The 24,950-nt window shown below is 43.2% G+C and overlaps 1 protein-coding gene across 1 annotated transcript in view; it reads right to left on the bottom strand.

Annotated features, from left to right (window-relative positions):
* GNG10 (G protein subunit gamma 10) overlaps nucleotides 1-24,527 on the bottom strand; it is a 139,909-nt gene extending 115,382 nt beyond the window's left edge. Inside the window, exon 1 of the mRNA XM_085641275.1 lies at nucleotides 24,333-24,527. Coding sequence (XP_085497401.1) covers nucleotides 24,333-24,410 — 78 coding nt within the window. The 5' untranslated portion in view covers nucleotides 24,411-24,527. The remainder of the gene's footprint in view (nucleotides 1-24,332) is intronic.
* Between the last annotated feature and the right edge of the window lie 423 nt (nucleotides 24,528-24,950).

The following is a 24,950-nucleotide window of genomic DNA, read 5'->3' as shown; positions in this document are numbered from 1 at the left end:
CCGTCTCCCTCCCTCTCCGTCTCCCTCCCTCTCCGTCTCCCTCCCTCTCCGTCTCCCTCCCTCTCCCTCTCCGTCTCCCTCTCCCTCTCTGTCTCACTCACTGTTTGTCTCTCTCTCTCTGTCTCCCTCTCCCTCTCGGTCTCCCTCCCTCCTCCTCTGTTCTCCCTCTGCCTCCCTCCCTCTGCCTCCCTCCCTCCCTCTGCCTCCCTCCCTCCGACTCCCTCCCTCCCTCTGACTCCCTCCCTCCCTCTGACTCCCTCCCTCCCTCTGACTCCCTCCCTCCCTCTGACTCCCTCCCTCCCTCTGACTCCCTCCCTCCCTCTGACTCCCTCCCTCCCTCTGCCTCTCTCTCTGCCTCCCTCCCTCCCTCCCTCTCTCGGTCTTCCCCCTCTGTTTTTTTAGTGATTTGGCAGTTGAATGTAATAAAGTTTCAATTAAGACATATTGGAAAGAAATTATATTTTTAGTGTAAAGTTTTTAGACTTTTGTAATGCAGCAAAAGAGGACGTAAAACAGAACCTCCGAAAAACACAATAATAAGAAACATAATGTCTCAAAGCTTACAGAACCGATTGCTATGGAAAGAAATATTTGTACATCTGAACAGAAATAAGTTGTGTTAAAATGTTGCGATGTGTTTCCGGGCATGGACTAAAAGGGTTGAAAATCACTTTGTTGTGGCACATGTAGGTAAAGACAAAGGGTAAATACAAACCGTTTGGGTCAAATGTTGTGAGCACAGTTATCAGGCTGCTGGGTCATTGTTCAGGCTTTCGTTGGATGGCCTCTTCACCAATGGCAATGTCTTGGGGCTCTCCCTCTTTTTCTGCTGCTCGGAAGCCTCGAGTTGTCTGGGTATGTTTAGGTGTACGTGGGGCGAACCCTGCTCCCAGACTTCACTTTCTTTCTCGTCTTCAGTGTCTGCCTCCTCAATACGCCCCACTGATTCAGGGTCCTCACTGTAGCGGGGGGCAGGGTACGGTGAAGGGAAGCCTCCGTCCCCCCTGAACTGAAGCAGGTGATGGGCAGCCCTGTTTTTCCCCAAGTTTTTGAGGCTGTTGGCAGGGGAAGCTCTTCCCCCTCTCTCTCCCTCTTTCTCCCGCTGTCACCTCAACCCCTGCTCTCACTCCCTGCTGCCCTCCATCACCTCACCCTGCTGTCCTCGTCACCCCACCCCGTGCTGAGACAGCTTCCCGGGAACGCACACAGCCGCCGCACCAAAGTACTTCACAGGTCTTTTAAAAACCAATCACTTGTTAAGGAGGCTTTGTTTTACTTCACCTCTTCTTAGTGCTCCTGCATCTCCACTCAATCAGAGTGGAGATGCAGGGGCGCTAAGAAGAGGTGTAGTACAACAAAGCCTCATTAACCAGTGAATGTTCTTTAAAAGAATCGCCCGGCTCCCATAGCTCGCAACCGGCGATATAAAAAACACAAAGGCATATGATGTCTGCAAGGTCCGCGGGCCGCCAAGGAAGGCTTGCCGGGCCGCTGGCGGCCCACGGGCCGAACTAAGAGTACCCCTGCCTTACCAGTACCATTACAATTAAGCAAGTAAACGAATGGTTTGTTGTCAGTAAAAACTTGAAATTGCGTGCCCCATAGATAAGTTTTAAAAATGTTCAATTGCCCATGCACACGCAAGTGCCTCTGTTTCAAGGGTGCTGTAATTGAACTCAGGAGAGGTCAAGGAGCATGATGCAAAAGCAATTGTCTGTTCTCTTCCAAAATGGCACCTAGACCTAATTGACTTGAGCCCACTGTCACAAAACATGGTTGTCAAGCTGTAAAAGCTGATAAGATAGGTGCAGAAATGATAAGCTTTTTGATCTTGGAAAAGGATTCATGCACTGCATTAGATCAGACCAGACAAAAGCGTTGCCCTTGAGTAACAGATCACGTAAAGGTTGGCCAATCAAAGAGTAGTTATGTATAAATCATGATTAATATTTGCACAACCCTAGAAAAGAGCGAAGTGTGTCTTTGTTAGCAGGTGGAACTGTATCTTGAATGGCAGAAACAAGTGACATTTTTGGACCCAGGCCCGACTAGATATGCAGTGACCAAGGTAATCTAATTGATCCACCACGAATTTGCATTTTTCTGTCCCACGTGTGATGCTTATATTCTCAAATACATTAACACCATTTCTAAAATTAAATTATATTCCCTCACGCTTTCAGCAAAAATGAGCACATCATCCTGAAATGCCTGTACACCACGGATGTCTTTTAGGATGGTGTCCATAAATTTCTGAAAAACACTTGCTGCAGTGGCCAGACCGAAAGGCATGGGTAAAAAATTGAAGGCTACAAAAGGTGTGATGAAAGTGGTGAGGTCCTGACTCTCTGCAGCAAGTGGTAGTTAATGGTAAGCCAATCGGAAGTCTAGCAATGAGAAAATCTTGGCCCCCCATAAATTTGCCAAAAGATCTTGCACTTTGGGTAGGGGCTGACAGTCAATAACAATGTTCTTGTTGAGAGTGCACAAGTCCACACAGTGACAAATCTCTCCAGTAATTTTTTCAACGATAACGACCGACTGACCCATTCCGATGAATCAGTTGACCGAATGACACCTTCATTGCACAGTTCACCCAGAAGAAGCTTGAGACCCGACCCGACGATTAAAGGGACTGACCTAACTTTATGAACTACAGGAATGGCATCATCTTTAAGTTTAATACAGAGCTCAAATGGATGATTCCCAGTCTGGCTAGGTCATGCCACCCTATGATATTTCTGCCTTTGATTGCAACATAAAATTTGGTGGTGATATGCCTCCCTAAATAAGACAAAGAGTCAATAAAATATTTCAGCATATCAATGTCTTGTTCACCAAAGGCTTTTGAGTGAATGTCAGTTTTGGACAATTGCTTCTTGCCCCATTTCTCTGCAAAAAGAATATCAGAAATGCTAGTGATAGGTGCTCCTGAGTCCGCCATCATATCTAGAGGTTCTACCCCACAATGGCTTTGCAGCAGGCACCTTTCTGTGTAACTTGAGAGATTTTATCAGAAGAAATTGTTAGTACAATTCTGGACAAGTCACGAGCACATGAATCCATAGTGACATCTATTGAGGTGATTCTCATAGTATTTTAGCGCTTCGGCAAACTGACATGAAATGCCCCGTCTTACCACATTTGGTACATCGTTTATTAGAAGCAGGACAAATTGAGACTGTTGCCAATATGCATGCATTTACCACATTTGTAACAAATGCTGGGTGATTTTTTAAAATAGCCTCTGGAATGTTAGTTTCTGCCATTAACTAGAGCAACTTGATCATTCTCTTCAGATATAGATGATACGAGTGTACTGATAACAGATGTTTCAGCAGACATTAATTTTGAAGAGATTATTGAACTTTCTATAACTTTGGCAATCTCAATTGTCTAAGCCAAGGTAGGGTCTCTACAGCCTAAAAGCCTTTCCTGGATTTTCTTGGAAGAACAAATGTAAAAATATTGATCTCATGTGCATGTGTCTAGCACACCACCAAAATTGCAAGTGGAAGCTAAAAGCCTCAGTGCAGAAATGTAGTCTCTATAGATTCATCAATATTCTGTTTTCTTCTCATTAAATTGTACCGTTCCAACAAGACACTAGGCTCCTCAAAACTTTTTTAGTGATTCTAGAGTACACATTCCAACCCTCCTGTGCTCCCTGCTGGTGGCTGAATCTGTTGTAAATTGTTAAAAACGTGTTGTCTTTCATAGCCCAAATGACCCTACAAAGGGGCAAATTTTCTTTTAGCATTAAATTCTGAGGCATCATTTGCAACTAAATAATTCTCAAATTAATTAAACCAGAGTTTCCAGCACAGACTGGTTTTCCAGGAGCAGTAAGGAAATGTGACATGTTAAGTGGTTGGTTATTAGATGCCATGTTCTTTAACTAGAGTTATTCACAAATTAACAATGCTCTATAAAAGTGGAAATAAGGATTTAGAATAACCTGAGTAATTAAATATAGCAGAAATATGTTGAAGGGTGTGCCTGTCACGGAGTGAGCAGGGAATTTGAATTAACAATTGAAAGTAACAGTTTGCACATCACTGAATGTGCAGGTAGACTAAACAAATAAAGGAGGAAAGAGGTGTGCCTGTCACCAAAGTTCAGGCACGGCTTACTGCAACCGTGGAGGAAGTCGGAGTCAAAGGGTGTTGAGCGTGTGAGGCTGAGCGCTTGCACTCGCGCTGCTTAGCAACGGTGAAAAATAAGTTCCTAGCGCGCGAAGCCAAACACCTCCTCCAAAGTCACAAACGAAGGAAGTCCCTCCTCCAGGAAAAATGTCATAGGAAGTTTAGAGGGGCGTGTGTGAAGAAAGTCTGAGTCGAAATGCTGGCAGACGCGGGGTCCGAAGTATTCAGCAGCTGTGAAAATTGAGGAAAAATTAAATCATGCCGGTCAGTGGGTTTGTCTTCTGTTTCCACCCATCCTTTCCGCCTTATGTTAAATCGGGGATACTGCGAACATGGTAAGTGAAAATGCTGTTTATTAGCATCTGGAGACTGGAAGCAAGAAACCCACAACCGCTTCTACTGGTGTTCTCGTTGCAACTGACCAACTACACAGTTAGAGCAGAGCACACAAGAACGCCAGAACGCAGAACCACTTTTGAAGGGCAACAAGCGCCCGAGAACAAGCACGAGATATTGACAAGTTGTCCTTAAAGGAACAAGGACAACTTGTCAACACAACAGTAGTCAAATTAGAATTTCAATGTAGATAAATAACGACAAACTAACAAGTGGCTTCAGATAAAACTCTGCTTCGGAAACAAGCTATCAAAGACAGTATACACCTCATCTGGCCTGAAGCAGGGGTGCGCTCCCCTCCTCTTGAGCCAGTTCATTGTAGACCTCTGAGGAAAGCTGGACCTAAAAGCTAAGCTGAGACCAGATGAGACTATGATTACATGTGTAAAGGCTGAGAGCAAATATGGTTGTGTAGTGTTTCAAGTCCTCGTAAGACCAATGTTACTGTGGTTTTCTTTGAGGCACAATTATATGTGTGAGGAACCGTTCTGATTGGGCGGGGTCGTTTTAAAGTACTTTTATTGTATCATTGTTTTACTGTTTTAAATACAAGTGTCTAAACATTCATTAAAAAAAGCTTAGACCTCATTCATAAATTTGCCTGGATTTATCTCCCTTCACTTTATTGCCTGTACTTGGCACACACAGCACGACGAGCACTTCACAACGTAAAGAGGAAGTACCACTGTTCATATGTCTGGTCATCCATAACATTAATTCAAGCATAGTTAACCCCCCAAAAAAACAAAAAACACTGCTTCACATCGCACAATAAGTACCATTCTAAGCTTACACTTAAACCGAAAAATCCCAGTGAAGGACAAAGATGGCGATGGTTTCTCTGGCGATGGTTTCTTTTCTGAAGAAACTGCAGTCCAAAGGACATTTTTGGAACAAATAAGGCACTGAGGGCTAGTTTGCTATGCACAACCAGCCAACGAAAAATGGTGGCGGACGGAGTTAACTGCCTGGGTTTCAAACCGAATGATCGTCAGATCTATCAGGTGTGTGTATGTACGTAAGAGGCCTGTGCAGTGCAAGATGCACTTGTATGTGTACCCTGAAACAATGAGTACCTCAGTGCTTCTGATGTGTAAGGCAGATACGAGAAAAAGAAGCAAGATTGCTGAATTAGCCTGTCAGGGATGCTGAACTCAAACACCGCATTATGAGAGGCCAGGACAGAAGGCAGGATTAAGAAGAACCAAGACACAAGAATTTGGCCAGCCCACAGTGGGAATGCAAAGAAAAGTTCTGAAATGGCAAAATCTGTTCAATTAATACTTAGCAAGTGGGTGCAGCAACATAAATGTCAGACTGTCAACTCCACCTGCTTGATCGAGTATGCCTCTGCCTCAAAGATTATTGATATGGGGATGATTCATGAATTTGTAACCACTACATCTACCATTTATGTATCAAACAGTCTTCTAAAGGACTGCTGTACCAGTATGCAGAGACTGCATTACAAGTCGCTATTTACAAGAAAACAAATCAAATTGAACTTCATTAAATAAGCATAGCATAAAAAGCTATAATGGAGGAAAACACGTCTATAAGAAACCAGAAATGCACAAAATGCATCGTTTTGTGGAAGAGCAAGCATTATTAATGGGAAAGGTGACAGATGAGCTTAGGTACTTCCTAAATACAGAAAGAGTTGGGTCCATCCTGAAGGTGAGAATGAAGGAGCTGAAGCAGTAACTGCAGCACCTGTTAAACACTACTTCCGGGCTCGAGGTGTTCTGAAACCAGTGACTAAGTTGTAGGGTAATCTTACTTTTTAGGCCTCTTTGTCGAACAGAGGTGGACAGCAGTTTAGTTGTAATCATTAGCACTAAACAGGAGGCAGTATGGTTCAAAATAGATCCTTGTGGTTATTTTCCATAGGCCCTGGTGGATAAAGCAGTCGTGGGTAACTAGACCAACATCAGAGCTCACTTAGCTGCTCTGGACTATTAAAGCATTAATTCACAGATCGTGTTCCCTCAGGAATCGTTTATCAAAAAGCTTAATTCTTTAGCTGGTCACAAAAAGTGATTCTATTAATTATCTTCAAATAACCGTAACCATTTGATCGGACCGGAGATTATCAGGACGTCTCTGTATGGAGCGTTAAAGAAAATCACTCATATACATGATGGGTCATGTATGTTGTAGAGCCAAATTGTTTCGGAAGCAAGTACACACAGGATTGATTGCCTTTTCAATGCCGAATTCTGAGGATGGTCTTGCGGACCTAGTTGGCCACCTGAGACGGAAACGTCAACTCGTCCTCCTTAACATTAATAGTTACACTTTATTTTATGTTCAGGTCCATCTTGGTTTTTGGAATGTTTTCTAAATGAATGTGATGGGACACTTGATTTTGCTAAACCGATTTTGTTAAGAGGATTGATTACGCTTCCATAGATCCCTATACTGTATGGATATTGTAAAGATTATGGGATTATATGGTGGCGTTAGGCACAAACGTAAGTAGGAAGGGGTTCCAAACTTACAGGGGGGCTGAGAGGAACTAAAGGAGTACACCCTCCCAGGTTTCACACTATTATACCAGAAGTACTCCCCATCAGCAACTCAAAATGAGATTACGAGTTGTATTTGAACAGGCCTAGAGTTCCCAGATGTTGAGGTCCCTAAATGAAGACAGGGCAGAGCACCACTACTAAGTGGGGAAGGAGGCAACTCCTTTTGTTTTATATTCCCTCACACACCCTAGTGGTGTCATGCTTCATCATTGGGACACCTCGACGCATATAAGTCGAGGTGGGCTCGACCATATCTCAGGGAGCTCTTATGAAGATGTTTTTGGCCAGGGGGATAAAGATTAAAAACCCACAGCAGTTCCCAGTATCCCTTTTATTCTTGGAACTGTCGGGGGTAATAATAAAATAAAGTTTAAGGGTCAATTGGGATATTATGGTCCTAAGACCCTATAGCCAACATGTTTCAGTCCTGCTAAGCCCCATGAAGGGTGCTGGACTTTCTTCAGGGCGGAAAATAATGCCCCCTGGAATGGGTAAGGCAGAAGATTTCCCTGCACTATTCGGGATAAGGGAAACTAACGCTCCTTATCAATTCACGTAGACTGATTAGTCTTGTATGTCACTCCATCTAGGTAGAGAAGCAAGGAGACAAGAAAGAAAAAGAGAAACCACATATATTTATATATGGAGATCCAGGAACGTTCATATCTACAAGCGTGCGTCTCAACTTATTAATGGTGAAAACAACAGACATATCCGGGTGGCGGGTGAAAAAACACTCTGAGTTTCTCACACGCTCTTATTTGTGTGTTGCCCGGCTTGGTGGCGGCATTACGCCGCATCCTATCACCTTTTATTCTTAGGTGCAAGTCTATGCATATTGGTCTAACACCCGTGTAATTCTCTCGTGGTAAAATACTATAAAATTTGTTAATAATCGCCGTGGTTTTTTTTACACATGTAACATGATCGCGTGATTGCATGCTCACCTTTCACGCTCTTGCATACATCTATATATTCCTCTCATACACTCATTCTTACCCTGTTTTGAGAGGGGTATCGACTCCAAGTGGAAAGCTACCATCTGCGGGGTAGCCCTGTAGTCAAACACTTCATATTCGTAAGCGTATATTTCATCACCCCCGTGAGATATAAGTATCCCGGGTTGTTGTTCCATAGTCATGGAGAGGACCCATAGAGTAAAAACATACATATAGAGAGACACACAAAGACATAAACACAGGAAGAAGTCCGTAAGAGTTATGTTCGGTGTAGGATCCCGCAAGGGCACCCGCTTCTTCCTCATACCTTAGGGTTGTAGTCACTTGTCAGCATTACTCACGCCATCAAAGGTCCTGCCCCTCGTATCAACCTGTTCGGAGGTGGTTCCACTGCTTGGGGTGCTGTTCTGTTTCCTTGTGACGCTTTAAGCACACCGATTGCAATTGGATACCGACCCGCCTACTTCCGCATCCTGTCCCCAACTTGGACGATGGACAATAGGGATCATGGGAGATGTAGTTTTAGGCTGAATGCGCGTCTAAAAAATTTTTTTTATTGATATAAACAAAGCTTTATCAGTATAAAGAAACATATTTATGGGTTCAAAATATGTGTATATATCTATATATCACCGGTCTGTCAGTAATGATCAATATGATACCAGCACAGGCAGCGCGGTGACAGGTATAACATCAGGCTGTCAGTATCGTTCGATCGACTGCAGACGTTCTGGATGTCAAGAGTGTGTAATCTCGGATATGTACTCGGCCACTGGATTTTCTGAAGCCGATTGCTAACTTCAGTTTAAAATTAATGATGTTGCTTATGGGATATCTCCATCGGGGAACTAGTTGGTTTAAGTTGTTAATGGGTTATAAGCTAGTAGTGTCAGAACAATAGTTAAAGAGACATTGCCTACAAGGTCAAATCTTCAGAACCCTCTCTAGTTTTAGTAGTTTTTAGTTCAGGTGCGACCAGATCTCTGAGACAATGATTATGGGGTCAGGAAATTCGATTATATTCCAGTCTTATTACTCATAATGAGGGTTATCTCTGATTCAGTTGGTTCCATGGTATTGAATCATTTAATCCTATAATGTGGGTTTTGAGTCTATACACCCATCGTTGTTCGCGTTCCAATAGGGTTCTGGACATATCGCCCTCCCCACTTACTTTTTCAATAATCGTCCACCTCAAATCTGAATCTGTGTGCGTTTGCTCAATGTAGTGTGCTGTCAATTTAGTAGATGTAATGGCCCTTCTGATCGTGGTTCTATGCTCACATATACGCACTTTGACTTTCCTTCCTGTCATACCTACATACATTAGTTGACAGGGACATTTGATGAGATAGATGACCTTATCTGTATTGCAATTTGTGTGTGATTACTGTTCCCACGGGTATCGCATTCCCAGGTCAATTTCTTTAGTCTGTTCTGTAAACGGACAGACCACGCAAGTCCCGCATGGGTAATGTCCGGTGACCATTGGTAAATTCCATAGTGTTGTTTGATTTCTTGATTTGTGTTTTTGGTTTCATGAAATCAGTATGAATGAGGGAATCCCTCAGACTACTGTTCCGTTTGAAAGAGAACATTGGTTTCTCAAATTTGAGTTGATTGGAAGTAAGAACTGTCCACTTTTTATTGATAATTTTCTGAATCACATTTGATGATGTATTAAAAGTGGTAACACATATGAGAGCGTTTGGTTCTTCTTTCTGATGTGTTTCGAGTAGAGCCTCTCTGGGTGTGTTACGAGATCGTTTTTTTTTGCAGTTTCAATAATCTTTTTTGGGTATGATCTTTCATGTAACTTTTTGGCCAGATTCTCCGCTTCTATCTTGTATTCTCCCAGATCAGCACAGTTCCTGCGAAAATGCAAAAATTGGCCTATCAGGAGATTTTCCCTAAGTGACCGGGGATGTGCGCTGTTGAAGTGGAGTAAGCTATTTTTATCAGTTGGTTTGGAAAACAAAGAACTGGTAATCCCCCCATTTTTTGCGCTCAATTTTACATCCAAAAATGATATCTGTTCCTGGTTAAATGTCATGGTGAACTTCAAGTGTGGGTTGAGTTGGTTGACCCATGTGTGGAAGTTGGTCAGTGTGCCTGTTTCACCTTCCCAAATCAACAGGATATCATCTATATACCGCCACCACCCTTTGATGTTATTGGTATAAGGGTTCTTGGCCCATATATGTTCTTCCTCTAGATGTCCAACATAAAGACACGCTATGCTGGGAGCAAATGTGCTCCCCATAGATGTACCGGGTGTTTGCAGGTACAATTGGTCCTCAAATCTGAAAAAGTTCTCTTTCAATGCCAGGCTTATGAGTGTAATAATCCAACTTATTGGTGCGTCCCAGGTCCATTCTACTTGATGTAGATGTGTTTCAATCACTCTGATGCTCTCGTCCTGTGGGATGCTAGTGTATAGTGCTTCAACATCCAGACACACAAAAATATTGTGTGCTGGATCGTATGTAACATCCCGAAGGACGTTAAGCAGATGTTTGGTATCTTGTATGTGGGACTTGATTTGAGTCACCAGGGGGCGGAGAAACCAATCTGTATATTTAGACAGTGGTTCCAAAAGGGAACCTATCCCGGACACGATGGGTCTTCCTGGTGGTGGTATTCTTCCTTTGTGGATTTTGGGTATTGTATAGAATATTGTCCAGTTTTTTCCCTCCATCTTCAATGATGCCCCCTGAAGTATTAGCCTTCGAAGATGCAGTGTCAAACGAGATCGAAAATCTACCTATGGGGTGTGGAGGTTTCGATAACATGAGCAAGAAAGAACGTATGGCTCTTAAAGAACTTAGTACGAGACCTGATATGGTTATTAAACCAGCAGACAAGGGTGGAGCAACGGTGATACAGAGCATTACAGCGTATAGAACAGCCTGTATCAATCTGCTATCAGATACCAAATTCTACAAACCCATCCACAGAGACCCTACAGCTCGACTCAAGAAAACCATAAACACTCTAACAACAGAGGCACTGGAACAGAAGTGGATAAATAAGAAGGAACATGACTTCCTGAACTGCAAAGATCCAAGAACACCAATATTCTATACAATACCCAAAATCCACAAAGGAAGAATACCACCACCAGGAAGACCCATAGTGTCCGGGATAGGTTCCCTTTTGGAACCACTGTCTAAATATACAGATTGGTTTCTCCGCCCCCTGGTGACTCAAATCAAGTCCTACATACAAGATACCAAACATCTGCTTAACGTCCTTCGGGATGTTACATACGATCCAGCACACAATATTTTTGTGTGTCTGGATGTTGAAGCACTATACACTAGCATCCCACAGGACGAGAGCATCAGAGTGATTGAAACACATCTACATCAAGTAGAATGGACCTGGGACGCACCAATAAGTTGGATTATTACACTCATAAGTCTGGCATTGAAAGAGAACTTTTTCAGATTCGAGGACCAATTGTACCTGCAAACACACAGTACATCTATGGGGAGCACATTTGCTCCCAGCATAGCGTGTCTTTATGTTGGACATCTAGAGGAAGAACATATATGGGCCACGAACCCTTATACCAATAACATCAAAGGGTGGTGGCAGTATATAGAGGATATCCTGTTGATTTGGGAAGGTGACACAGGCACACTGACCAACTTCCACACATGGGTCAACCAACTCAACCCACACTTGAAGTTCACCATGACATCTAACCAGGAACAGATATCATTTTTGGATGTAAAATTGAGCGCAAAAAATGGGGGGGGGGGGGGGGGGGATTACCAGTTCTTTGTTTTCCAAACCAACTGATAAAAATAACTTACTCCACTTCAACAGCGCACATCCCCGGTCACTTAGGGAAAATCTCCCGATAGGCCAATTTTTGCGTATTCGCAGGAACTGGGCTGATCTGGGAGAATACAAGATAGAAGCGGAGAATCTGGCCAAAAAGTTACATGAAAGATCATACCCAAAAAAGATTATTGAAACTGCAAAAAAACGATCTCGTAACACACCCAGAGAGGCTCTACTCGAAACACATCAGAAAGAAGAACCAAACGCTCTCATATGTGTTACCACTTTTAATACATCATCAAATGTGATTCAGAAAATTATCAATAAAAAGTGGACAGTTCTTACTTCCAATCAACTCAAATTTGAGAAACCAATGTTCTCTTTCAAACGGAACAGTAGTCTGAGGGATTCCCTCATTCATACTGATTTCATGAAACCAAAAACACAAATCAAGAAATCAAACAACACTATGGAATTTACCAATGGTCACCGGACATTACCCATGCGGGACTTGCGTGGTCTGTCCGTTTACAGAACAGACTAAAGAAATTGACCTGGGAATGCGATACCCGTGGGAACAGTGATCACACACAAATTGCAATACAGATAAGGTCATCTATCTCATCAAATTTCCCTGTCAACTAATGTATGTAGGTATGACAGGAAGGAAAGTCAAAGTGTGTATATGTGAGCATAGAAGCACGATCAGAAGGGCCATTACATCTACTAAATTGACAGCACACTACATTGAGCAAACGCACACAAATTCAGATTTGAGGTGGATGATTATTGAAAAAGTAAGTGGGGAGGACGATATGTCCAGAACCCTATTGGAACGCGAACAACGATGGGTGTATAGACTCAAAACCCACATTATAGGATTAAATGATTCAATACCATGGAACCAACTGAATCAGAGATAACCCTCATTATGAGTAATAAGACTGGAATATAATCGAATTTCCTGACCCCATAATCATTGTCTCAGAGATATGGTTGCACCTGAACTAAAAACTACTAAAACTAGAGAGGGTTCTGAAGATTTGACCTTGTAGGCAATGTCTCTTTAACTATTGTTCAGACACTACTAGCTTATAACCCATTAACAACTTAAACCAACTAGTTCCCGATGGAGATATCCCATAAGCAACATCATTAATTTTAAACTGAAGTTAGCAATCAGCTCCAGAAAATCCATTGGCCGAGTACATATCAGAGATTACACACTCTTGACATCCAGAACGTCTGCAGTCGATCGAACGATACGGACAGCCTGATGTTATACCGGTCACCGCGCTGCCTGTGCTGGTATCATATTGATCATTACTGACAGACCGGTGATACATAGATATATACACATATTTTGAACCCATAAATATGTTTCTTTATACTGATAAAGCTTTGTTTGTATAAATAAAAAAATTTTTTAGACACGCATTCAGCCTAAAACTACATCTCCCATGATCCCTATTGTCCATCGTCCAAGTTGGGGACAGGATGCGGAAGTAGGCGGGTCGGTATCCAATTGCAATCGGTGTGCTTAAAGCGTCACAAGGAAACAGAACAGCACCCCAAGCAGTGGAACCACCTCCGAACAGGTTGATACGAGGGGCAGGACCTTTGATGGCGTGAGTAATGCTGACAAGTGACTACAACCCTAAGGTATGAGGAAGAAGCGGGTGCCCTTGCGGGATCCTACACCGAACATAACTCTTACGGACTTCTTCCTGTGTTTATGTCTTTGTGTGTCTCTCTATATGTATGTTTTTACTCTATGGGTCCTCTCCATGACTATGGAACAAGAACCCGGGATACTTATATCTCACGGGGGTGATGAAATATACGCTTACGAATATGAAGTGTTTGACTACAGGGCTACCCCGCAGATGGTAGCTTTCCACTTGGAGTCGATACCCCTCTCAAAACGGGGTAAGAATGAGTGTATGAGAGGAATATATAGATGTATGCAAGAGCGTGAAAGGTGAGCATGCAATCACGCGATCATGTTACATGTACATGTGTAAAAAAAACACGGCGATTATTAACAAATTTTATAGTGTTTTACCACGAGAGAATTACACGGGTGTTAGACCAATATGCATAGACTTACACCTAAGAATAAAAGGTGATAGGATGCGGCGTAATGCCGCCACCAAGCCGGGCAACACACAAATAGGAGCGTGTGAGAAACTCAGAGTGTTTTTTCACCCGCCACCCGGATAGATCTGTTGTTTTCACCATTAAGGAGTTGAGACGCACGCCTGTAGATATGAACGTTCCTGGATCTCCATATATAAATATATGCGGTTTCTCTTTTTCTTTCTTGTCTCCTTGTTTCTCTACCTAGATGGAGTGACATACAAGACTAATCAGTCTACGTGAATTGATAAGGAGCGTTAGTTGCCCTTATCCCGAATAGTGCAGGGAAATCTTCTGCCTTACCCATTCCAGGGGGCATTATTTTCCGCCCTGAAGAAAGTCCAGCACCCTTCATGGGGCTTAGCAGGACTGAAACATGTTGGCTATAGGGTCTTAGGACAATAATATCCCAATTGACCCTTAAACTTTATTTTAATATTACCCCCGACTTTTCCAAGAATAAAAGGGATACTGGGAACTGCTGTGGGTTTTTAATCTTTATCCCCCTGGCCAAAAACATCTTCATAAGAGCTCCCTGAGATATGGTCGAGCCCACCTCGACTTATAGGCGTCGAGGTGTCCCAATGATGAAGCATGACACCACTAGGGTGTGTGAGGGAATATAAAACAAAAGGAGTTGCCTCCTTCCCCACTTAGTAGTGGTGCTCTGCCCTGACTTCATTTAGGGACCTCAACATCTGGGAACTCTAGGCCTGTTCAAATACAACTCGTAATCTCATTTTGAGTTGCTGATGGGGAGTACTTCTGGTATAATATTATATGGTGGCACCAGTGTCAACTTCTAAACGTGTGTATACATTACAGTTTCAAGTGGCACCTCAAACGTTCAAGTATTTAGGAATACATGTTTATCGGTCTCCGACAGACATGGTAGAGGGCAACTTGAATAGAGTGCTTAGGGCTTTGAGAGCTAGCATTGCCTTTTGGACTGCTCTACTATTGTCGGTGGCAGGCCGGGCGGCAATAGCAAAAATGGTGGTCCTCCCGAGACTGCTCTATTATTTTACAAACATACCAATAATACTGTCGGGCGCCACTTTCAAATTGATGAACACGCTCCTAATAGATCTTATATGGGGGACAGGCAGGCGGAGAATTAGCCTTAAGAAGCTGCAATGCAGCACTTCGGGGGGGGGGGGGGGGTTGGGAGTACCCGATCTCAGAGCTTATTTTTATGCCTGTCAATTGCAGTGGCTGTCCTACTGGACAGCGGGACGCAATCTACAGGAAATAGGGATGTCTGAGAAAGATATTGAGAAAGGAACTCTGCATACCCTTTTACTGCCGCATAGCAGGATTTCGAGGGGGCTCCCCCCTTTTTATATACGGCGGTGCGCTGCTGGAGAGCAGCTCTGCAGTACACGGGTGTGACCCTTGCATATGCGGGGAACATACCCCTGCTTGGGATACCGTTGCAAGATGGCTGCTTGACGACACGCAGGCTGACGCCTTGGTTGGATGAGGCGATCAGCACGATGGCGGACCTTTTTAGAGACGGGATGTTAATGGACCATGATAATTTTGTACGAGAAACCGGGGCTCCGGACCATCTATATCTCTTGCACGCAGCAATAATACAATATGTCAGAACACACTGGGCCCCGCATAGACAGGAACCAGCTACAAATGATTTGGTTAAAATGCTATACTATATGGGGAGAGGCCGACACCTTGTTAAATGGCTGTATGTGGGACTGCGTTCCCGTACACAGATAGATCTGCTACCGCTGCGCACTGCATGGGAAGGCGACATAGGCAGAGCATTAGAGGATAGAGAGTGGAAGAAGGTGGTGGAACACCCGAAGAAGGTATCGAGAAATGCAAGATTGAAGTACATCCAAACCATGATCTTGCATAGGGCATATCTAACACCGCATAGACTAGATAAGATGTACCCAGCTACAGAGCATAGTTGCCCTAGATGTCGCCTGGAGGGAGCGGACCTTATACATATGATATGGTCCTGTCACAGACTGGGAGGGTACTGGGACTCGATTAGACGCCACACGGCGGAGATTATCTGTAGGGAAGTGCCGGCCACAATAGAGGGTTGTATTTTAGGACTCAGAGCGGGATCTTCGAAATATAAAGTACAGAATAGGTTCGCGAACCTAGCACTTCTATTGGCAGTGCGGGCAATCACCAAAAGGTGGGAATCCAAAATGCCGCCCACGATCTATGCGTGGCATACTGAGATGATGAGATGGGGTAGTGCAGAAAGCGTAGCGCTGAGACGGGAGGAAGTGAGAGGGCTATGGAGGACGCCTATAGCAATGGACTGGGATGTTATGCTGGAAGCGGGACGAGCCTTAGATGTAGACTGTCCTGCCACTACTGACAGCACACAAGGTAGTGGGTGAGCCCGAGACACGGACAGGCCAGTACACAACAGTATGACATGAGCAAAGTGTATGAGGTGTGAAGCAACTTAGACAAGAGCTGAACGTGACAATGGGAGGTATGCACGGACCCAGGGAGGCAGGGGAGGGGGGAGGGAGTGTTAAGGTTGTTGAGATAAAGATATGCAGGTTAGATATGTGCAGATCCTGTTATGATAATGCTGTAATTGCATATAACACAAATGCCAATAAAATTTGTTTACAAAAAAAAAAAAAACTTCTAAACTTGTGTATGAACTGCTTGAACTTTGGTATATACAATGCGGTCTGCACCAATGAAACGTACAACTTTATTAATCATATAGAGACCAGGCTAAAACATAATATACTTGTTTTCTTTTAACGTCAATACATCTGTGATGCCATGAGTCATTATTTGAAGATACTGAATAGGATCACTTTTTGTGACCAGCTAAAAGATTAAGCTTTTTGAGAAAAGATTCCTCAGGGAACACTATTTATGAAATAACTAGCGTACCCAGTTCCTTGGGGGAAGATTGGGTAACCCGATTGTGCTATATAACTGGACTAATAGAGCAGCACCAAACAAACATATAGGAACATTGAGCAAAGCTATGGCACATTTAACCAGCACACTGCCATATTTGAGCTCAAAATTATTAGAAGCAACTCAGAAAATCGATAGATACATACCAGGAGGCAGCAATCATATTACAGTGCACTCCCAAACAAATAACATTGGGAATTCTGTTGGCAGCCTATTATGTTGTGCACACATTTTTGTGCCATTAGCCGTCACTGAAAATTTGATGGGTATCATATTGTTTGCCCTGTACTTAAAAGGACACTGCAGGAAACTACATCATTATAAATTTCTGTAGACTATAGTAAAATATCTGCTGGGCTTGAAGGAGGGCAGAAACTTGCTCCACACCAACATATGTGCTCTCCCATTAGGCTACTTTTATAAGCCAACTGAGCACAAACAATTCTCTGGAAACACCACTTTAAATAATCCTGGGCTTCAGTTTGTCTTTGAAAATACATATGCTCTGTTAAGTGATCTTGAAAACCTAGACTGACGGGGAACGAAAAGAAGAAAATATCCTTAACGAACCAATTAAGACTTCATTCCCAACCTCTCAACTCTCAATCCATTAACTCATCGATTTTAGATTGACAGTGTGTATGAGGTACTTTTTTCGAGGGATCTTTCTGGTGCTTTGTGTGAATTTTAGTGCACATCTTTTGTATTACCTTTTTTGTCTTTGTTTATGTATGTCTTATATTGTTTTGTATTATTTTTGTTTAAAGTTTCGACACAGTATCTATGTATTTATACATAAAAAAAACAAGAAACGGAAAAGAATACATTTTGTAAGAAAAGTGCTTCTTGTTATAGTAATGATCGTATGGGATTTTTTCCTTTGAGGTGTGGTGGGCAATGTTGCAACATTTTGCGCTCTGTAATATATAATTTTGTTATTAGAATGGTTTCTATCCACCAGGCAGGAATCTCTTTTGTTTAGTAGCTCTAAAAAGTGGGTTACGAGAGATTAATGTGTGTTATATATGTATGGGAGCACATTATGATGAGTGTTGGAAGATGATACAAGATAGTGCACATCAAGTGGTGATTTACATATTAGAGGGGTAGCATTAGGATATTGCTGCATATGGCCTTGATGTGTACAAGCACCAAAATTAGGGTTTGCTAACATGAAATCTGTGACAGAGGGGGCCTCATGTAGGAGCAATGTGTGGGCCTCGTCAAGTCACTTCCCCTCTACTGCTTTGAAGAACATTCTCAAATATATGTCTCCTATTCCCTTACTAGATCTCTCAAAGCTATGTAATGTTCTAATTTGTCAAATCAGAAATTGGATGATAAACCAAGTCTAATGCTCAAGCAGCACAGGCAGAAAACACATTCTCTCTCTCCACCATTCCCAAACCTGCCACCCCAACTTTACTATATGTACCAGCGATCTCAAACTCCCCTTTGATAGCAATATGAGGATCTGGACCACCATCACTTGATCTACAGCCTCCTCCTATTACCACCACCCAAAATATGCCATAAAAGCACAACCCATTCACTCAAGCCATACAATAATGACGTGTGCAGCACATGGAAACCTAAATGAGTAACTTGTTACAAAATAAGGGAAACTATGTTCAATTTGAAAGCGTGCATAAGTTTAAATTGGGCCATGTGCAGAAACAATAAAATATGTACTGGCAAAATTTGCAACATTGATCAAATGGTGCACTTCCAGACTGCACCACAGGTTAACAGGAAAGAGTTTCACGGTTATTTGCATTGAAAAGGGCAAACGCCTTCTGCTGAGCAGACACCTTCCTGCTAAAGTTATTTTACTGCTTTCCCCATAGGGTCAATTCAAGAGATACTACACAGCTGTTTTGGGACATCAAGAGTTCCTCAAAGTCCAGCTCAAGTGTTTGCACGAGGGTGGTCTTCAACAATATCCAAACCATCACGCAATACGCAAAAATGTACTTCTCTTTCTTGATCACAAGTTGTGCCACATTTATACTTCCAAGACAGTGATTTGTGTTGTGCATGGAGGGCTAATCATGAGTACCTGGAAGCAAAAAGCATGGCTGTTTCTTTATGTAACTTTAAAGGAATTGGCTGGGGTGGGTTTTCCAACTACTTTATTGTGCTCATTGCACAAGTCCTTAACCCCTTCGTTGCGCCCGGCCAGCGGTCGTCGCGAGCACTACCTCGGTAGTGCTGCGCACGTCCGTTGGCCGACGTGGCACCGCCCACTTAATGGAACGCACCGCGGCGGAACTACCGTCGCGGTAAACGGGTTAAAAAATAGAAGGGGGGGGGGCTAACCAATTAGGCAGTAAGCAAGTTACATCATGGCACGTGACATCACACATGACATCACAGGAAATAACCTCACAAGACGCGACATAAGATATTAAGAACTCATATGTTTAGCAGGTCTATCATGAATACATTTAACTGCATTTTTTAGATTTCACAAAGGAGATTTTGCATCTGGCCAAAAACGTGGCGCAACCCTGACAAGAAAGATATACATCAACGAATACTTTTTTTTATTTTTTTTAAATCTGGCAAAAAGAAATTTGCAACAAGAAGAAACATGGCAGTAGATCAGTTCTACTTAATTGATTCCAAAGTCTGCATTTTAAAATGTCTTAAGGGTGTAAGGCTCCTGCTACAGAGATCTTTGAATGCACAGTAAATCTCAGAGAATAATAATAATGGTACATTAAGTCTAGAGACTAACGGTTCTGCTGGAGAGATCTGTGTTAGGTCTAGTCCCAGATTTGAAATAAAGTAGTATGGAAGGTTAATGTGTCTCCTGCAAAGCACATCACGTAACATGCAAATGACAGGTTATTTTAAGTAGACCGGTAAGTGGGTTATTGCTTATAAAAGAGATCATTTTGTTACTTGAAGTCCATAAATTAGAATATTTCTAATATAGCACAGCAAGCTATGAAGGGCACGACTGCTACAACACCTTATAATCATCACTGTCTTATGTAACATGTTGTATAAGTTGATTTACACACTTACCGGATATATTGTCAATGTATAATGTGTATGTCACTTAAAGCGCTCTGATACCCTGCATTGGGATGAGTAGCGCAATAAAAAAAGAAAATAGTGGTATTTAATTGTTATTTGTGTAAATACTGGGACAGACCAACACATCTGACATTCTTGCAGTGCATACATATCTCTTATATACAGTGACTGATCAAAGTCAAAAGCATGCCTCTCCTAAGTACCTGTGAAGGGATGAAAAGCAGTGTGCCTTTGTTTCCCCTCTGTTGCATTTGCATCCAAGCGTGAGGCTCCAGACCCCACCCACCCAGGATCGTTTTGTAACAAAAGGAAGCCTGATGGCCCCTTGACTTTTCCCTTAATCTTTGGAGCGTAGCTGCTGTAAATGGAAAGCAGACAACATTGCAGGCACTGCTGAACATGTCCTGGTGTCTGAGAATTACACCCAGACAAGTTCAGCATATTTCAGTGGGGCCCAACTTCTTGCAACGGTGGACGGCGTCTACCCTGCGAAAATAGAGGGTAGACACGATCTACCCACGTGTACCCCTGAATTGTGCCTGGACTGTGCTTCAGCCTCTAACATCTGTGCTGCGAGAGGTTCCTCCCAAAACTTGCCTGCAATTCTTTTAACTACGTTTTCCACCCACACAATTTTTACCTATTATAGATCCAATTCAAACGCGGCCCTAAATATACAACAGTGGGGCTGCTGTCCCAGGATATATGCCTCCAGATTCGGGATACCGACTATTGTTCCGTTAATATGCACGGCTAAAAATAACCAAAATCCTGATAGAAGGGCTCAAAAATAAGTACAAATAAAACGTGCGTGTTTCGTGCATAACTTGAGCAGTGACATATAAGCTCCTGTCCATAAAGAAGGAAAGTAACTGCTCAACCTAAAGCACCATTAACAGCGGTCAGTGGAAGAACTGGAATATCTCAAAAATCTTTCCTATGTGGAGTGTGCTTTTTAGGTCTCACTAGAGCCAGCGCATGCGCTGGTCTGGCGAGACATTTAGTAAGCGGGTTTTTGAAGTGCTGCTAAAAGGCTTTTGCCGGCCACCAGCTTGCTATTACGCGCACAAGTGCGCGCTGCTGCTGAGCACTTTCGCACGCGCGCTCACACAACTCCCGTTCGCGCCCTTGATCGTGATCACTTTCACGGCCGCGCAGCCAATGTGTTCTTACTGCAGGGAGTGCCGTGTTAGGGCAAGGTAGCTCTGCGTGCAGAGCCAGGCCTGATCCTTTTAGAGGCTGGAATTTACACAAGCCAGGGAAGGAAAAGTCTGTACTGCAGGTTAATCGTTGCAAAAATATTTGTGACACAATAATTGTTTAAGCTGAGTGAGCTGAAATCAAAGGGTGTATGCCCCAAAAATATAAAAGAAACTGGCAATAATTTGGCTTTTAATGCATGAAACGTGCACCAAGGGTCTTATTACTAACTCTTGAACGTTCAAGCCTTTCAAGTCTGTGCCTAGATGGTAGCAGGGCCTGGTTCTGACTCTCAGGAGCGTATGCAAGTAACTTTCCAAAGTCCCCATGGGCTGAGTGCTCCAATTATTCTTGAATTTAACCACAGAATACTTTTTTACTCGTTTCTTTTAGGAGTTTTAGCTCCTCCCCTTCCTTTGCTAAAATTAAATCTCCCCCTCTGTCTACACGTAAGGGTCGGCATGAACCCTGCCTGTCAATCGACCTGTCCCTACAGTGACACCGCATGGCCCGACTAGGGCACTCGAGGCGCACGGGTGGCACCGTCGCTTTCCTCATAGCTGCAATGTTTCCCTCTCCTCTGATGTTTTTCCAGTGGGCATTACATTTAGCAGATTTATTTGTTTATGCCTAGATTCCTGGGTTGACTTTCTTAAGAGCATATTTTACTCCCCGGGACTAGGTTTATTTTTTTTTAATGAGTGGCTGAGGACGAAGATGTGCACAAACACTCGATCTAATGGTCACATGCAAAAAGTCACTCTGCAGTCAACGCCTTCACAATCTGACTCTACCCATCTAAACATGCACAAAGAGCCACGGGTGCACCATTCAAGCTCGGAAAACAGTGGCCCTGGCCCCTATGGTACTCCTTTACCAATTTCTTTTAATGCTATCCTGGCCACAACAGAAATGCAGGCAAACGACAAAGAGATTTCCGTAGTTGATTGAGGTTTTTTTTTTTTTTTAATTCATTTATTTCAATTGGATTGTTTTGCTGTATCCGAAAAAAACATTCCCGACTGAGGCAGCGTGCACTTGTTACTGGTTACTCGTTTCGTACTGGAAAGACTTTCCCTTATGATATAAATATTCACCAAAGGTGATGCTCTTGGTTTACGACAATCAAGCCACGTGATATTGCAGCCACAGCTTTTCCCGTGTAATTACAAATGTATCACATTTGCCGCATGACCCATGATCTGCTGCGTAATTTGCACATTTCAACAAAAAAGTGATTCTAGTTGATGTAGTTCACAATCAATCTGGGAGGGTTAACTGGTCACATTTCAGATGCTGATTGCTGTATTCAGATGCTAAACTGGTGCAAATTAGTTGAAACTTTTGGAGTGGGGTTGAAGCTTTGTTCTGTAGCACTGAAAACATCCTTACATATTTCAATCTAATTCAACAGGTTGGGAATATTGATCCCTTCTTATTTATAAAAGATTGTCTGATTTAGTATTAGCGCAAACTGATGTTACATTACAGAACCTCTTTTGAAACCTGGATCATTTTTTCCGGAGAGCCCTCACAGTACAGAAAAATCCCAAACATGTTGCTTCTTTTTTTAATGCCTTGGGTCTGGAATTTTACTGTGCCTTGCAGTGAAACACTGCCTTTTGAAATGTGTGTTTCCGGAGTCAAACTAAAGCAAAAACAATCATTGTCAATAGGACTCGCCTTTGGGACCTATTGGCTTTGCCAATGGTTTTTAGCGATGCTGCAAAGCATCTCTTTTGTATCAATGGGTGCGAATATTACAAAACAGCATAATAATACCGCCGTAGCATGAGCAGCATACTAATGCACTATTTGCTTTTTTGTGCCGTGGCATGTATTCTACCCTTTACTCCTCTTTTGACACACAATTCCAGCTGCCCTGACTATAAACAAGTGAATTATGAAGAGAATAACCATGCTGAAGCCATTCCTCCACCCACGAAGGAAGTGGCGCAGTCTGTATTTAACACACTGCTTTGACGCAGGCACACCTGCTCTCACACTTATTTCCTTACTATTCCATCACTAGCTGGTCTTTAGGAAATTGCTTTATCTCCTTGTACCTCAGTTCTTATGAACGGCTAATTGTGTTTATGTTCAAAATGCTCAATCTTAAACAAGCATTGGCATAGCCAATAGGTCTCGCCTTTGGGACCTTATGAGTGTTTAGTTATCCAGCACAATATCCTTGGTGCAACAACATCAACTGTTGCATGGCTAAACACTTATAAGGTCCCAAAGGCGAGACCTATTGTCTATGCCAATGCTTGTTTGTTGTTGTTGGTAGTATAGGTCACGCAATAACTTCGTTTCTGTACGATGACGATAAGGGTGCATCTTTCCTTAAAAACTTTATAGTATTCAAGCACGAATCCGTTCACTGTTACCTCTACAGTGAGCATATGGCATGCTGCAACCAGCAACAACAGCGACTCTTAAAAGTACAAAAATATCCAAGCATAACATGCAGAACACTGGGCACCCAACACAGCGAGCACAGTAGATAAAACAGGTCATGCCAAGACATGGCAGCATCTGGGAACAATCGGATAAGTGATGTTGCGGCAGAAATAAACGTATTTGGCAACAAGCTTGGTCTGGAACGATGGAAGTGCGGGTAAATGACAAATTATTCAATATTCATAATTCAATATGCTTAAAATTGGTCTCGCTCAATCTACAGGCAGTCCAGCGTGAACGCCTGGCTCAGGAATAAAGGCAGCATCAGAGTTGAGGACTATTAAAACTTATTTTAGCTTTAACCACGATGTAAATGTTAACGCCACTCCCCGTCCTCAAAAATTTTGGCAGTCTGGATTCAGTACCGGCCGCATCAGAAAAAACATCCGCGCATCCTCCAATGGCTACCCGTTAAAGAATGTAAACGCTGGCACAGCCACTGTGCAGAGAGCCCTCTGGCACAGCCGGTAGTGCAGAAACAACCCGTTTCCAAAGCAGAAAAGACGACAGTATATTTAGATCACTGCTTCGGCCGTTAAAAAAAAAATTCTGTCCCTGCACCGGAGAAGCAGCCGACAAACATCCCACTGATAGACTCCACTATAGCGGTAGGTAAGAAGCTCTAGGTTACTATGCTGTACGAAGAGGCGCCCGGTAACAACACGGCAAGGGGTGCGTCCTATGGTACAGGATTAAATAGTAAAAGTGAGTGGGTAAACCCAGACCCCGCTCACCTTAATCCGCTCCACGCCCGCCTCCATCTTGAGCTGCTCCACCAGCCTCTGCATGGTACCAATGCTAGAGTTGGACATGTTGCCGCCGGGACTTGCACAGAGAGAATGGAGGCGAAAGAGAAGACTGGCGCGATGCCGGGTGTGTGAGGGCGGTAACAGCCGGCGGCGCTAGGACCGCAAGGATTGCCAGACACGGTGGAAGATGGAAGAGGGCAACGTAAGATGGACCCAATTCCCAGCCAATCAGGACCGGGCTTGAAAGGGTGGGAGGACATGTAGAGGTAGAAAGGGGACACCAAACCAGCGATCGTACTAAAAACAAACAACGACACTAAATGTGAACGTCTCAGCAGCCCTAGAAAGGGTGCCTGTGCTTACGTTACAGTGCGAAGGGCGCTCAGTGCTGTACCCCAGTGGCAAGACAAAGGCAAACATACGTGCTCGTTATACGTGGCCCAATTGTCAACGGCGTGTGCACTGTTAATTTAATAAAGCGTGAACTACCACTACAGGACTGCTGTTCACAACTGGACTTTCCTGTCAGGAGGAAGCAGATTCGATTTTAGTGGATTGGATCATTGTAGTGAGTCTTACTACCCTGAGAGGATGAGGAGACCT

Source organism: Triturus cristatus, chromosome 2_2 (genome assembly GCF_964204655.1).
Source record: "Triturus cristatus chromosome 2_2, aTriCri1.1, whole genome shotgun sequence".
Lineage (NCBI taxonomy): Eukaryota > Metazoa > Chordata > Amphibia > Caudata > Salamandridae > Triturus > Triturus cristatus.
This window is presented reverse-complemented; position numbering and strand designations above follow the sequence as displayed.